This window comes from Octopus sinensis, linkage group LG5 (assembly GCF_006345805.1).
Source record: "Octopus sinensis linkage group LG5, ASM634580v1, whole genome shotgun sequence".
NCBI lineage: Eukaryota > Metazoa > Mollusca > Cephalopoda > Octopoda > Octopodidae > Octopus > Octopus sinensis.
Window position 1 is genome coordinate 104,438,401 of NC_043001.1, and position 15,741 is coordinate 104,454,141.

The 15,741-nt window shown below is 35.6% G+C and overlaps 1 protein-coding gene across 1 annotated transcript in view; it reads right to left on the minus strand.

Moving 5' to 3' along the window:
* The window catches only part of LOC115212235, a 323,796-nt gene that overhangs the window by 105,509 nt on the left and 202,546 nt on the right, over positions 1-15,741 (minus strand). The window contains exons 56-61 of the mRNA XM_036502985.1: positions 13,224-13,257; positions 11,535-11,599; positions 10,439-10,472; positions 7,533-7,591; positions 1,904-1,937; positions 258-322 (exon numbers count right to left, since the gene is read on the minus strand). Coding sequence (XP_036358878.1) covers positions 258-322; positions 1,904-1,937; positions 7,533-7,591; positions 10,439-10,472; positions 11,535-11,599; positions 13,224-13,257 — 291 coding nt within the window. The remainder of the gene's footprint in view (positions 1-257; positions 323-1,903; positions 1,938-7,532; positions 7,592-10,438; positions 10,473-11,534; positions 11,600-13,223; positions 13,258-15,741) is intronic.

Below are 15,741 nucleotides of genomic sequence, written 5' to 3' on the forward strand. Positions count from 1 at the left end.
GATTCAAAAGTAGAATTCTCGAAAAATATAGATTCCAAAATTAAAAAAAGCAATAAATTCCAAAATTTAAAAAAATGGCAGGAACTTAGTTGCCAACCCAATATATTTCGTGTTGTCTCATATCAACAATGTCATGGCTTCTCTTACTATTTCCTACATTTACACATCCTTATATTGTTAACATATCTATACATCACAGTCTCCTCATAATGAAAGGTAAAAATTAAATTTAAGCAGAATCTTGTAAAATTACTTACATGGCATCTTCACTTCTAATATCCTTTGTATACTTATTAATTTTCAGTTCGAACTCTCTATATTTCTAGAAAAGTTTACAATAAAAACATTTGTTGTAACTTCATAATAAAAGCAAAATCTGTTTTGGATTGGTTTCCACTATTCAATGAAACAAAACATTACCTGACTCACAGAAACACTTAAACAAAAAAGAAGCTAATCTTTTTCTCTATACATTCTAACTTCTAGTAAAGAGCTGAAATCATTGACTGATGGGGGATATTGCCTAACTTGAGAAGTGATGCAGTAAAGGGATGTAGCATAATGCTACAAGGCATTTCATCTTGCACTGTCAACTGATTTTGATATTTCCTTCTTAAAAGAAGATTCTATGCAGTCACTAAAAGATAGCAACAAATATCTCCCTGAAACCTTGCAGAAAAAGACAAAAAGTAAGGCATGGCTACATGGTAAGAAATTGGTTTCCCAACCCCATGACACTAGGTTCAGTCCTACTGTGTGCAAATTTGGGCAAGTGTCTTTTACTATAGCTTTGAGCCAACCAAAGTCTTGTGACCTTGTGAGTAGATTTGGTTACAGAGACTAAAAAAAGCCTGCTACACACACACATGTGTGTGTTTGTCTCTAACCACTGCTTGACAATCAGTGTTGGTGTGTTTATGCCCCCCATCACCTAGCAGCCCACCAAAAATTGATCAAGAGAAAAAGTACCAATCTTAAAAACAATAGGTACAGTGGTTGATTCATTCAAGAAAGATGTTTTGCTGTCATTTGATTGCTCAGCTAAATCTTCATCAACTATCATCTTTAAAATGTCTTAAATACATTTGTTTGAAGGGGCAGGTAAGTTTCCATGATATTTTGGTAGCCCTGTCTCAGGCTTGTAAGGATTTCCATGTATGTTGTTCAACCTCAACATCTGAAGGAAAAAAAATGGATGGAGAGGGAACTGCTGATTTCGTCCAAATGCACGAAGGTGAGAGAATCCATACAAAAGGTCCCCAAGAAGCAGATGGTGGTGTTAAAGTGAGTGGTATGTAAGGCCTGTAGCTAGTTTTCTGATAAAACAAAGGAGTTTGATCAAAACCAAACGTCCGGCCATTTTATGTTCGTATGAATGAGATTAACGACCTGTATATTTGAAATCATCATCATCATAGATTTAATATACACATTTTATAGCTTACATGGTCTAGCAAAATTCATTCACAGAGATGTTGTGCAGTGTAAGGATTTAATGTGTTTCCTTGGTTTTTAGACTCCCAGGGAAAAACAATTAGAACAACAAAAACTGTAATAGTAACAACAATAGCCATAAAAATTACAATCAATGCTGCTGCTACTACTGGTGCTAATGCTGCTGCTGAAGTTGGAGGTGGTGGTGGTGCTGCTGCTGCTACCTCCACTATTTAAAAAAAGGAATACCCACAACAATTCACCTTCAAAAGCAAAACAACACTAAATCTAAAAGCGACTGTTTAGGGCTCTGGTTTTATGTGATAAAACAGATGAGAGATAACAAGTCTGTGGTTAGGATGCTTGTCTCTTTCAACTCACATTAACAGAGGATCTACTAACTTATTTCCAACATCTACACAAACTCAATATCTGCCTCGTACAAAATAAATAAATAATAAGAACTCACTCTTGTATATCCACAATATTGTTCTGCAAGAAATCTGCAAAAGAAATAAAGGGACACATATCATCATGATTATCATCATCAACATCATGATCATTATAACATTTTGTACAACTTCATCTTTAAACATGAAGACAGAAAGTGTTGCTTAAGAGATTACAGATGTGTGACAAAAGATTTATGGATAATGGACGCGAGTTAGTATAAGAACAGTAATAAATGAGTGAAGAACGAATATATAACGCATGTGTTTATTTTCAAAATACAACTCATGAAAATTTAAAGATAATCATCGGTCTTCAGTCCCTTCTAGTTCATCATAGTCCTCTATGCAATAACAGAGGATATGATTTATATCTTTTTTATATCAGTTTCAGTTATTTGACTGCAACCATGTTGGGGTAATGCTTTCGAGAATTTTGGTCAAAGGAATCAACCCCTTCACATATTATTTAAACCTGGTATTTGTTCTGTTGGTTCTTTTTGCAGAACCTATAAGTCATGGTGATGCAAGCACAACAACACTGGTTGTTAAGCAGTGGTGTGGGAGAAACACAAAGACACACATGCACACAATCCAAACATGCACACACTCATACACACTAACATACATATGACAGGCTTCTTTCAGTTACTGTGTAATAAATCTGCTCACAAGGCTTGGTAGCCTTTTTCTTTTTTTCCTTTCCTACCCTAGTAACAAGGCCTGAAATTTTTTTGGGGGGGACAGTCGATTAGATCGACCCCAGTTCACAACTGGTACTTAATTTATCAACCCTCAAATGATAAAAGGCAAAGTCAACCTTAGCGGAATTTGAACGCAGAACGTAAAGACAGACACAATACTGCTAAGCATTTCTACCAGCTAGCTGTCTTTTAGGCTTTGGTATTCTTGACACTATAGTAGAGGATATTTGCCTAAGGTGCCATGCAGTAGGACTGAACCTGGAACTATGTAGTTGAGAAAGATGTGTGATTTCAATAGACATATTGAGCAGCATCTGTGATTTCCATGTGGTACACAGAGGAAATTGAGTTGGATCTCGCAATGAGGATGGAACCAGACTGCTGGAGTTCTTTGATCCAAATGACCTTATGATCTGCAATAATAAGTTTAGCAAACCAGCCAGTCACCTGTTCACTTACAAATCTGGTGGTGACATGAATCAGATTGACTACATTCTCACCAGAAAATGGGAAAGATGGCCCAATATAAACGCAAAGTCCTTCCCAATTGAAAAGAGTATCCCTCGAAATAGGCTAGTCATAAGAGACCACAGGCCTAGGGTTAGAATGATGCCAAGAATCAGAACACTCAGAACACTCTGGAAACGAAAGATACAGAAGCTCAAGAAGCCTCAGAATAGTCAGAGACTTACCGACATATTCATTAAAGCATTTGATGAGATGGAGGAGTAGATATTAACATATAACATAGAGGGTAACTGAAAGTTCCTATGTGATAACCAACCTAATGAGGGCCACTGACCAAACTTCGTGGATGGTACAATCCCAGCACCAGAACTAAAGTGACATGACGGCGGAACAGGGGATGGTACAGGACCATTAAAGCAAATAAATGGGCCTGAAAGTTACTGGAGAACTGGTAGTAACAGGGAACCGTGTGAGACAGATAGAAGAGAGGCTAGGAGGCAGAAATTTTTCATTTTCACATTTTGTCACAGACATTTTTATTCTGATGTATTATTTTATATCTAATATTTGACATTATATACTTAACTTTATAAGTTTGATATATATATATATATATATATATATATATATATAAATATATATAAATGAAAGAATGGAGTCAAACGACGATTTAACAAAATTCCTTTATTCTCGACATATGTTTCGAAGACTGCATATTCCTAATTCCGAAGGAATAAAGGGTGCATTATGCCACCTTCTCATCAGGAAAGACAAGAAACTTATGTCAGCATCATGACGAACAAAAACTTTTAGATGACTGCCCACATGGAGTCCATAGTGATAATGAGTGTTTCTTTAAAATATTCCGTTATAAGCAGTGACGTCAAAATTGGTTGAATGGAGAAGATTCTAGAAAGTTCAAGAGTTCAAAAAAGGTTGGAAGGAGAGAGTTCTAAGAATAGGAAGGTGACAGGGTGCAAGTCGTATGTATGGTGATGTGTTGTTGTTTGCTTATGCTAATGAAATTGAGTGCCTATGTGTGTGTATGTATATAACTGCATTCGTGTCTATTTGTGTGTATGTGTGTGCGTGATTGTGTGTGTGGGGGGATAGATGCCAAATACAACTAGTGGTGAAGTGACAGGTTTGTGTCTGTGTGTTTGATTGTGCTTACGATAGAGAGAGGGAGAGAGAGAGAGAGAGAGGGGGAGAGGTAGAGAGACAAAGGTAAAACATACCCCAACGAATTTGGTAGTAGTCCTTCATGAAACGGAGTATAAAAATTTGTCTATGGTGGTGTTGTAGAAGTGGAACCAAATTATTAAATTCAAGGAGATTATCTATATTAATCATCATTCATATGAGTGGAAGGTGTGTTTCTGCCAGTGCATGCACCTATAGGATTTTTCTACCATTGTGTTTACCAAAGGGAATTTGGCGAAAAGTATATGGAAAAGTTCGGAATTACAGACGCCACAAAATTTTCTGCCCTTATCAAACGGAAAGGATACAGACAATATGGACCATTCCAGCTTGAAAGTTATATTGCTGTCCTTAAGGCGCCAAACTAATTTACTTAGTCCTGTGCTTTGTTGTTTTCTCTTATCTCGGAAAGTTGAATAATGATTGGAAATCCTCTGGGATAATTTAGAAGAAGTCGCCCCAATGTAGAAGAAGACACCGGTACCAGAAGAAATTTTACACTGGTAAATGGAATTTCTAATTTTGGAATTGCTGGACAAGAACTTTAATCTGTTAGGGTTTACCTCCGAGACTAAGACGGAGTTTTTATTGTTATGATTGCTGTTAATATTATTGCTAGCACTGACCACTATACTATTCCTATTATTGTTATTATTATTAATTGTACTATCGCCGGCAATATCCCTGACTATAGAAATGCTGGGGTTGTTATCATCAATACTACCACTGTTATTAGAAATGCTGTCGTTGTTACCACTAACACTACCACTGTTAATAATCCGACTAATATTATTATTAATATTACCATTGTTAATGCCAACGCTGCTATGAATGTTGCTATTATCAATACTATTTCTATTATTATTATTATTGTATGTTTGGTTGGAATTGGTAAGAGCAGTGTTGTAACTCCTGGGTGAAGAATCCTTATTTAGCAGCTTGTTATTATGGGAGGCAATAATTTGCGATAGATTTCTAGTGTTAGAGAATGCAATCCTTACCTTATGCGAATTGATAGTAGAGTAATACCTAGAATTCCTGGGAAAGTTCCTAGCTATGGCTTCACGGAACTGTAAAGGAAGGTTTGACTCGATTTGTTTTCCAAAAGGTATGACAAACCAGATATAGTTTTTTGTGGACTTAGAATTGTTCAGAGTGTTACCATTTACATTAAAGGGAATATTTCTGTGCTGGAAAATTGGGGTTGGTTGAGATTGCCTCCCCTGGTCCGTAAATTATTTTTCCTAAGTCTAGTGGTGTCGATGTTGTTAGAGCTGAAATCATTATTCTCACTATTTCTATTGTTATTAGTTTTCTTATCCTGAGAAGCATATATTGGTTTAGAATGGGCCGGGTCGTTATATGATACTTTATCTCTATAACCGGCTTTTGACAAGGCGGCGTTATAAAATTCCGCTTTTTGGTTAAAGATATCGACATTAGCAGATAATTTTGACAGTCTTAAAGAAATATTTTTAACTAAATTATCGGTAATAGTTTTGGCATGGTTACTGAAAATGCTGATATATTTAAGATCAGTAGAAGGCTTATGATAAGGGAAGTATGTATTATTCTGCAGATTTAGGGTAACATCTAAGAAGTTGGCTTTAGTTAATTCGTCGTCGAAAACTAGCCCATTCTGCTAAAAAATCTAGCTAATCTATTCTTAGTCTTCTGTATCCTATTGTTCGGAGCATTCTGGAGGTAAAGATACTAAAATTTATTAGAATCCTTTGGAAAACTATCTAAAGGATATTTACTTAAAATTCTAAAGCACAATTATGGCTGTTAAATGGTAAGGGACATTAAAAACCTCTAGAGCATTAGTAGTCTCTATTCTCCCTACCTCACTAACTTTTGCTATAATACATTCAAATATGCCTAAGTTAAACTCCTCAAAATGAGGATAGTTTATAGCTTTGACATTTGTACTACCCCTTCCTCTATCTATAAATAGAAAAAATTCTTGCTTGTCTCCACTGAACCAGGAATAGAAACCCCCTCCCCACTGACAGATCTAAATAACAAAGTGAACTCAGTGATAAAAAATCTGTACATGGAGGACATACTACCATCATGTTCTTAATGATGAAATTCACCTCTCTGTCTATATACCTACTCTCTTTGTAATGTTGGCAAATGAAATAAGTATAAAAATATGCATTGTCTGTTTAATTATAAAATTCTTTATGTGGCTGAAGATTGCTCGACATTTTAAAACTGATGTAATACTTACAGTGTTTAATAAAATGAAGTAGCATGAAACGATTGTACTACACTACCTTGCACATCTTTGTTGCTTACTTTTATATATATATATATATATATATATATATATACACACACATACTAGCCCCATGCTAGTAAGGTATTAAGAGAACCATCTGAGCGTGATCGTTGCCAGAGTGGCTATCTGGCCTCCATGCCGGTGGCATGTAAAAAACACCATTTGAGCGGGATTGTTACCAGCATTGCCTACTGGCACCCGTGCAGGTGGCATGTGTAAAAGATTCGAGCGAGGTCGTTGCCAGTGCCGCCTGACTGGCCCCATTCCGGTGGCACATAAAAGCACCCACTACACTCTCAGAGAGGTTGGCGTTAGGAAGGGCATCCAGCTGTAGAAACTCTGCCAGATCAAGATTGAAGCCTGATGCAGCCATCTGGTTCATCAGCCCTCAGTCATACATCCAACCCATGCTAGCATGGAAAGCGGACATTAAACGATGATAATGATGATGATGATACATATATATTATAATCTTCCAATACTGAAACATGTGTAGTTCCTTCATAATTGATAATTTTTAATTTTAACTTAAGTAGGAGATAACTAAGAAAGTATATTTTATACCCTGCTGGTGTACTGGTTATATCCTTTAAAGTAATATTTTGTGATGTGCAAATGGATACCATGAGTTTATCTTCAGAGATAGCCATTAGGTTATTTTTTTGCATAATCTGAAATAGAATACCAACATATCTATTAATCCCCAAAACTGAATTATTATTAATTTCTATTATATATTTTGTATATCTCTAGATAAATATATATAAATATATGATAATCAAGTCCCCACTGCATGATATGTAGACGCATGTAATGTTAAAGTGTTGTACCTGGTTGATTTGCAAATTTGTTTACCCAAATTATTCAAATTAATAAATATATATATATATATACATCATTATATTGCAATCACATTTACACAACACAATCTCTTCATTTCAATAAAGTAAAAATCCAATTTAAATAAAATTTAATACAAATATTTACATAGTTCTTTCTCTGCTAATAACTCCAATTCTCAGTTCCTGGCTAAGATCTCCATAACCCTGCAAATATTCAAAATGAAAGCATATGTTTAGACATTTAATTAATGATTTAACATATGTAGTTCTATTTTACCATGTAAATGACTCTTCAATCAAACTGGATATTGCCTCACTTCCTGAAGCAATTGATTGTTTTGCTTCTCTACATTCACAGCAACATCAAATTTCAGATATTTCAGGAACATTGGAATAATTCCAGAACAAATTCTTTCAACCAACTTTGTACTGTAGGAAAATTAAAATTTCTAAACACTGCAAAAGATCACACATTTTGTAGGGGTCTAATTATTTGCAACACAGAGCTTGAATAATAAAGGAATGTGGTTTACTAATTAGGGTTTTAACTTCACAATTATAAAGTAATGGCTTTGCTTCCTGGACCAAGAGGTACATTATGCCCCTGAGTAAAACGGTTCAGTAAATTTCCCTCTAATCTACTTAGCTGACAATATGCAACAGCTGAGTGATGCTGGAGCCCTCTCTTAATCCAGCTATCATGTCCTCACTGTTGGGTGAAAGGTAGGATGGTTGAGGAGTTATTTGTATCGAATTGTCACTGCATAGACACATAAAGCACTTAGTGAAAGTATGGTTTCATGTTACCAGATTATATTATTTTGTGTGAAATAGCTATGGGGTTATTTTTGTGGATTATTTTTCTAAATACTTGATTAATATTTATTTTCCGAAATATAAATCAACTCATTCTGTGAACCACTTGCAATGTTGCTGTGTAACTGTACTAAATTGTAATTTGAAAATGCAATACATGCCGTCACAAAAATCGGTTGTATGGACTACCTTTTCAAATGAATTCTAAAAAATAGGGAACCACTAGAAGAGACTGATGTAGCAACACTGCAGGCAGAAAAGTGAAATTAAATGCATTATGATGAATGTTATCCTAGAACTACAAGTGATGGCACAGGATATAAGAATGAAAGCAGTAGTTGATGAGTATATTACGAAAATAAAAGAAGCTTTAAAAAATAAACAAAATGAACACCTGAATGCCAGTAGTCTTTCAATTTGCGATGAGATTTTGATGTATGCCCAAAGGCATTACAAAAAAGTGTATTGCAACAATTTCACAGTGGACATCCAGGAATGGCACGGATGAAGGCCCAAATGAAGAGTCATGTCTATTGGCCGACTATACACTGAGATATCGAAAGCTTGGTGAGAATGTGGTAAGGTTGTACGCTCACAGTCAAAGTCCTGCTGACAAAATGTCAATCATGGCCAGAGAGGCAGGACCCATGGTCTAGGGTACAAAGTGACGATGCCAAACCAGTAAACAGTGATTACTACCTAATCATAGTGGGTAGCTGTACTAAGTGGCTGGACGTTTGTAGGTGTTATAGACAAACATCTAAGACAACTATAAATTTCTTATATGAATAGTCTGATGAAACGGTGTCCCTGACACCCTAGTTTCAGACAACAGAATGCAGTTCTCTGAGTAAGAATTTAAGAACTTATGTAAAAGGCATATGATAAAGCATATTTTCACTCCACACTACCACCTGAGCTCAAACAGGCTATTACAAAGATTAGTGGACACTTTCCAAAGAGTGATAAGAAAAATAAGGAATGAAGTATGAAACGCTGAAGCACTGAGAAATTTCTTAATATACAGAATGATCACCAATCCTAGTATAAATTCGAAGAAGTCTCCAGCAGAATTGATGTTCACAAGAAGACTAAAATCCATTTTACCAGAGAAAAAAAAGATGTAAAGGAAATACGAAAAAGCTACCAAAAAAACATCAAGATAGGTGATAAAGTGCATTTGAAAGCCAATAGAAATGGTAGGACTGGGAAGGTGGCCTTGTTACCATAAAAAACTGGAAGTTTGATGTATCTAATTAAAAAGACATATAAACCAACTAAAGAAGACGTATAACTGAGTGTATTCGTTTATCCATAAACATAGTACAGTTTCCATGATATTTTGGTAGACTTGCCTCAGATTTGTATGAATTTCAACCTGATGTTTGATGTTCAACCCGAATAACTAAAGGTGAAAAATAATCGGTGGAGGGGAACATGCTGATTTGGTCCAAATGCATGAAAGTGAGGGAATTCCCAATAAGGTCACCCAAGAACCAATCTTTTAAATATTTTGGTAGAGAACAAGAGAAATCTCAGTCATGACATCTCTAGTTAGAAACCTATCAGAAAGAACAGGTGACTTAGACGAAACTGCACCTTGTTACATACTGTGATGTCACAGGTAGGCTAATGATATTGTTTACCTTATTTCTTAAATGAATTATAAGTCTTTAGAAAAATCTTCATAGATAACAGAATGTTCAAGGTTTTTGCAGCTTTATTTTTAACCCTTTAGGAGATTATTCAGTCAAATGCAATGCTTAATTATCAATATTGTAGATCCAATGTCCTGATTCAATCCCAATTCCCAGCACCTTGGAAAAGTGTTTTCTACCATAGTAATTGTTTGACCAATTCCTTGTGAATAAAATTTGGTAGATGGAAACTGTGTAGAAAACCAGCTGTTGCTTGTACATTGAAGCCTCTGTCTACAGCACAATGTTATCTAAGGAAAAGACAAAGGCCAATACAGCTTCACAGCAGTGTCATCACAAGCATGGCTGTGAGAAGGGAAAGAGCAGGATGAGATACCACAAGGTATCCAGTCAGGTGTTTTAACAATCCTGGACTGCTACTATTATTATCAATTTCAAAAAGTGAAAGGTAAAATTAACTTCACTGATATTTGAACTCAGAATGTAGAAAACCAAGACAAATACTGCAAAGCCTTCTATCCGATGCTTGAGTCTCTCTGCCAATATACTGCACAGTAAATAAATCATATTAACTAACCTCACGGCCTTCCAAGTATTTTTTTGCCAGGTGCCTGCAAAAGAAACAAATTTTCATCACATCATCACAATCATCATCATTATTTCTACATCAGCTCACAAAAAGAACCATTACAGAACTGTTTATGTTTGTACATTTTATTATTTCAATCTAAATCTAGAATTCATTTGAATAGGTCTAATCTCTAGTTTTACTTTTATAAGTGAATCAGGGCAAAATGAAGACAGACCTGGTTGAGAGGACAATCATTTTAACTGACAGATCTTGCAGATTTAAACAGGATTATTATATGTAATGGTATATGTCTTTACATGACTTTGTAGTGCAGAAGATTTTAAAGACATAATTTCTTATACATTATATATTATTTGTATTAAAATTTCAGATTTGTTTTCAATTTCAGCTTCATAAAAATGAGACACTTTCATCAAAAAGCAATCAAGATTGGGAGATTATTTTATCTAAAGTTTGATGTCATCATCATCAACATCGTAATCATCATTTAATATCTGTTTTCCATGCCAGCATAGGTTGGATTGTTTGCCTAGAACCGGCAAGGTGGTGAGCTGCAACAAGCTCCAGTCCCCTGCTTTGGCATGGTTTCTACAGCTGAATGCACTTCCAACCACTTTACAGAGTGCACTGGGTGCTTTTGAAGTGGCACCAGCAGAGGTACATCTTACATGGCACCAGGAAAGGGGAATGTTAATTTTAATCAGAGTTTAAAATATTTATTGTTCAATTCATTTCAATGTGAACTGAGGAAAGAAATGATCTGGAACTGAAAATCCCCTCTTTATTCTGTTTCTCCCCTGTCTCTGTTCTGTGTGTGTATGGAATAGGTTTGAGCCTTTTGTCTTGCAGTTAAATACATACAAACAAAAATAGTGTATTAAAAGTTGTGCAACCAGGACTTACTGAAGTTGAAATACTGTACAGAGATATTTCATGTTGTCTCATATCAACAATGTCATGGCTTCTCTTATTAATTCCTACATTTATATTTCCTTATATCGTTATCATATTTATACATCACAGTCTCCTCATAATTCAAAGTCAAAATCAAACTTAAGCAGAATGTTATATATTCACTTACCTGGCTTGTACGACTCCAAAACTCTCTGGATAAACTGCCATTTCCTTTTTAAAATCTTCATACTTCTAAAAAAGGTTACAATAAAAGCATTTGTTGTAATTTTATAATAAAAGCAATGATTTGACATTAATAATTCTATTTTGGACTGGTTTCAACTCTTCAATGAAACAAAACATTACCTGGCTCATAGAAACAGTTAAAAAAAAAGCTAATCCTTTTCTTTAAATATGTTAACTTTGAGTAAAGAGCTGAAATTATTGACTGATAGGGGATATTACCTAACCTGAGGAATGATGCAGTAAAGGCATTTCATCTTGCACTGTAAACTGATTTTGATATTTCTCTCTTAAAAGAAGATTCTAAAGATAGCAGCAAATATCTCCCTGAAATCTTGTAATAAAAAAGGCATGACTGCACAGCTGCAGGGTAAGTCCAAAAGCCCCTATTTGAAAGGAGCAAAGGGTACTTCTCCTACCAACCACAAACTCTACATCTGCCTGTCAACAAAATTGTTATATATTGCATTATCAGACATGAAAACATGAAAAGCTATGTTGACCTCAGCATGATTTTGAATTGTAATGGTCAACAATGGTGTTATGCTGTCATCCAATCTGCTCAGCTACATCTTCATCAACTATCATCATGCTCATCTGTTTTCCAAGCTGGCACGGGTTGGACCGTCTGGCAGGAGCTGCTCAGGCTCCATGCCTACTTTTGCATGGTTTCTACAACTGGATGCCCTTTCTAATGCCAACCACTTTACAGAGTGTACTGGATGCCTTTCCACAACACCAACTTGTGAGTATAAACATGGTACTAGAACAGGCACTTTTTTTTGTGGTACCAGCACCCATGAACCTCCAAGATTACAAACATTCAGCTAGAGAAGGATGCTGTGAGTATGCCTGTATGTAAGGACAACAACAACACCTCTACTTAGCTTGGTAAACCACCAGGAGTCCCCTACCCAGTCATTCCCTCTGTGAGACACAACATCTGAAAATGCAAGGATGTTTGTTGCTTGACCTCAACATCTGAAGGAAAAAAACAAATGGATGGAGAGGAAATTGTTGATTTCGTCCAAATGCATGAAGGTGAGAGAATTCACACGAAAGTCACCCAAGAAGCAGATGGGGGTGTTAAAGTGAGTGGTATGTAAGACCTGTAGCCAGTTTTCTGATAAAACAAAGGACTTTGATCAAAACAAAACAGCTGGTCATCTTATGTCCATAGGAATGAAAATATAGTTTTAACATTCATATTTTATAGCTTTCATGGGTTTGGCTGAATTCATTCACATAGATATCTTTTACAGTGTAAGGATTTAATGTGTCTCCTTGGTCTGTAGACTTCTATGGAAAGATCATTGGAGCTAAACCACAATAACTGTAATAGTAACAACAATAGCCACAAACATCACAGTCAATACTGGTGGTGGTGCTGCTACTGCTACCACTACTATTTTAAAATAAGAATACCCTCAACAATTCACCTTGCAAAACAAAACAAAATGTGAAAACAACTTTTAAGGGTTCTGGTTTGAGATAAAACATATGAGAGATAACAAGTCTGTGGTTAGGATGCTTGTCTCTTTCAACTCACATTAACAGAGGATCTACTAACTTATTTCCAAAACCTACACAAACTCAATATCTGCCTCATATAAAATAAATAGTGAGAACTAACCTCATTACTTCCAAAATGTTCTTTTACTCGATTTCTGCAAAAGAAAGAAAGGAACACACATAATGACTATCATCATCAACATCATGATCATCATCATTTTTATGTCTCTAGACAAAGAAAAACATCATAAGATTATAATATTTTGTACAACTTCATCTTGAGACATGAATTCTCTCTTAATATTGGAACCTACATTTCGACTTCATTTCAATTATTTTCATTTTTGAACCCCATTACAAGTTTAATACTTGGCTTAATGCATGGAACCAGATCATTAATATTTTAGCAAATATTTACAAATATTGGTTTCAAATTTTGGCACAAGGCCTGCAATGTCAACTGGTACTTATTTTATCGACCCTGAAAACATGAAGGCCAAAGGTGACCTTGGTGAGATAAAAACTCAGAATGTGAAGATGGACAAAATGCCGCTAAGCACTTTGCCTGGCATAGTAACGATTCTACCAGCTCATCACCATAGCAAACACAGAAATATTGAACTGATGTCACTACTTGCCTTACTAATTGCATTATTGGTAAGATGTATATGTCCTGATTCTTTGATTTTCATGAGTTTCCCACTTTGGAATTACAAAATCTTCATTCTATAGCATTATATTAATTCATTTCTCACTCCATATGTATTAAAATGTTTATTCTGTCATTAAGGCTTTCCAATATTCTTCCATCCCAACCTTTAGAACCTCGCAGTGTTTCATGTACAAGGCCCTCCATAAATACATGGCATGTTATAAATGCAGTTTTAATGTTCCAAATGAAAAAATGCAGAGGGAGAACCATAAAAAACATTTTCATCTCAAAAGATGAAGTTCCTAATCTGAAAAACTTATAATCACATCTGCAATAACTCATCTCAAACATTTACATATTTAAGAAACATTTTTCTCAAATTAAAAATACAGCCTTTCTCATTTACAAAACAAACAGCCAAAGAAACAAAGAAATATAGAAAACATGTTACTGTGGACCTGTTGAGTTCTGTAGAGTGTTAGAGTAATGAAGAATGAGGCCAGACTGGAGTTTATATTCTAGTGGTCCTTGTGGTGTAAATGGACACCATACAGATTAATGAACCAAAGCTACATAGAATTCATAAAAGAGGATCACACCCTCAACATGTCTGAGGTGTTGAATAACACTTGGGGCATTTGCTTGCTCATTTTCATATGCATAACAATTTGTCTCCTCATAAAATATTATCAATTAAGCACCAAAGATAACCTTTGCAGCATGTAGAGTCTATTGACTTTGGCTGTTGTTGTACATCATAACAACGTATTCCTAAAGATGATCATGTCTCTGAAGACTAGTCCTTAAGGATTCACTTGAGCCATAATCCTGACAATAGCATCTGGCTACATCATCAATGAGTTTTGGATCGGCAAAGAAAAAAGAGATTAAATTTTTTTTTTTTTTGTCAGAACATAAAGTATAGCAATTGAGAGGTGAAAACCATTTCCACAGACCAAATGTGGATATGTAACTGTTTAGCATTTAAAGCAATGATATCCAGTCCAAATGTTAAACCTGCTTTACGTTCAAAACAGCCAGATCTGGCTTCTCACACCTACCCTACAATCTCATTCTACAAATAAACAATCATCTCACAAAATTCTCAAAGCTACAAGATAAACCATAATCAATTCAAAATGATGTGAATAAAGAAGCTTTACATTTCCCGATGCATATTTTTATGTCCTTGTAGAGTGTATTATTTTCAAAATACAACTCATAAGAATTGAAAGATAATGATCAGTCCTCAGTCCCTTCTTGTTCAACATAGTTCTCCATGCAGTAAAAGAGGATATAATTTATATCTTTTTTATATTTGTTCGGTTATTAGACTGCAACCATGTTAGGGCACTGCCTTCAAGAATTTTAGTTACAGGAATCAACCACTTCACATATTATTTAAACCTGGTATTTGTTCTGTTGGTCCCTTTTGCAGAACCTCTGAGTCATGGTGATGCAAGCACAACACTGGTTGTCAAGTGGTGGTGTGGGAGAAACACAAAGACACACATGCCCATAGACACACACACACACACACACACACACACACACACACACACAACAGGCTTCTTTCAGTTATGTCAACTAAATCCACTCACAAGACTTCAGTAGCCTTGAGGCTATAGCAGAAGACATTTGCCTAAGGTGCCATGCAGTATGACTGAACCTAGAACCATGTAGTTGGGAAAGACGAGTGATTTCAATGGAGATGTGCAGCATCTGTGTGGCTTCCATGTGGTACATAGAAGCAATTGAATGGATTTTTCAATGAGGATGGAACTAGACTGTGGTGTTACGCAATGCAAATGATCGTATGATCTGCAATATTAACTTCAGCAAACCAGCTAGTCACCTGTTCACTTACAAATCTTGTAGTGTCATAAATCAGATTGACTACATTCTCACCAGAAAATGGGAAAGATGGCTCAACATAGGGTTGAGGGATAACAGGGAAACCACAAATCCCTTTAAGGAGATGGCCCTA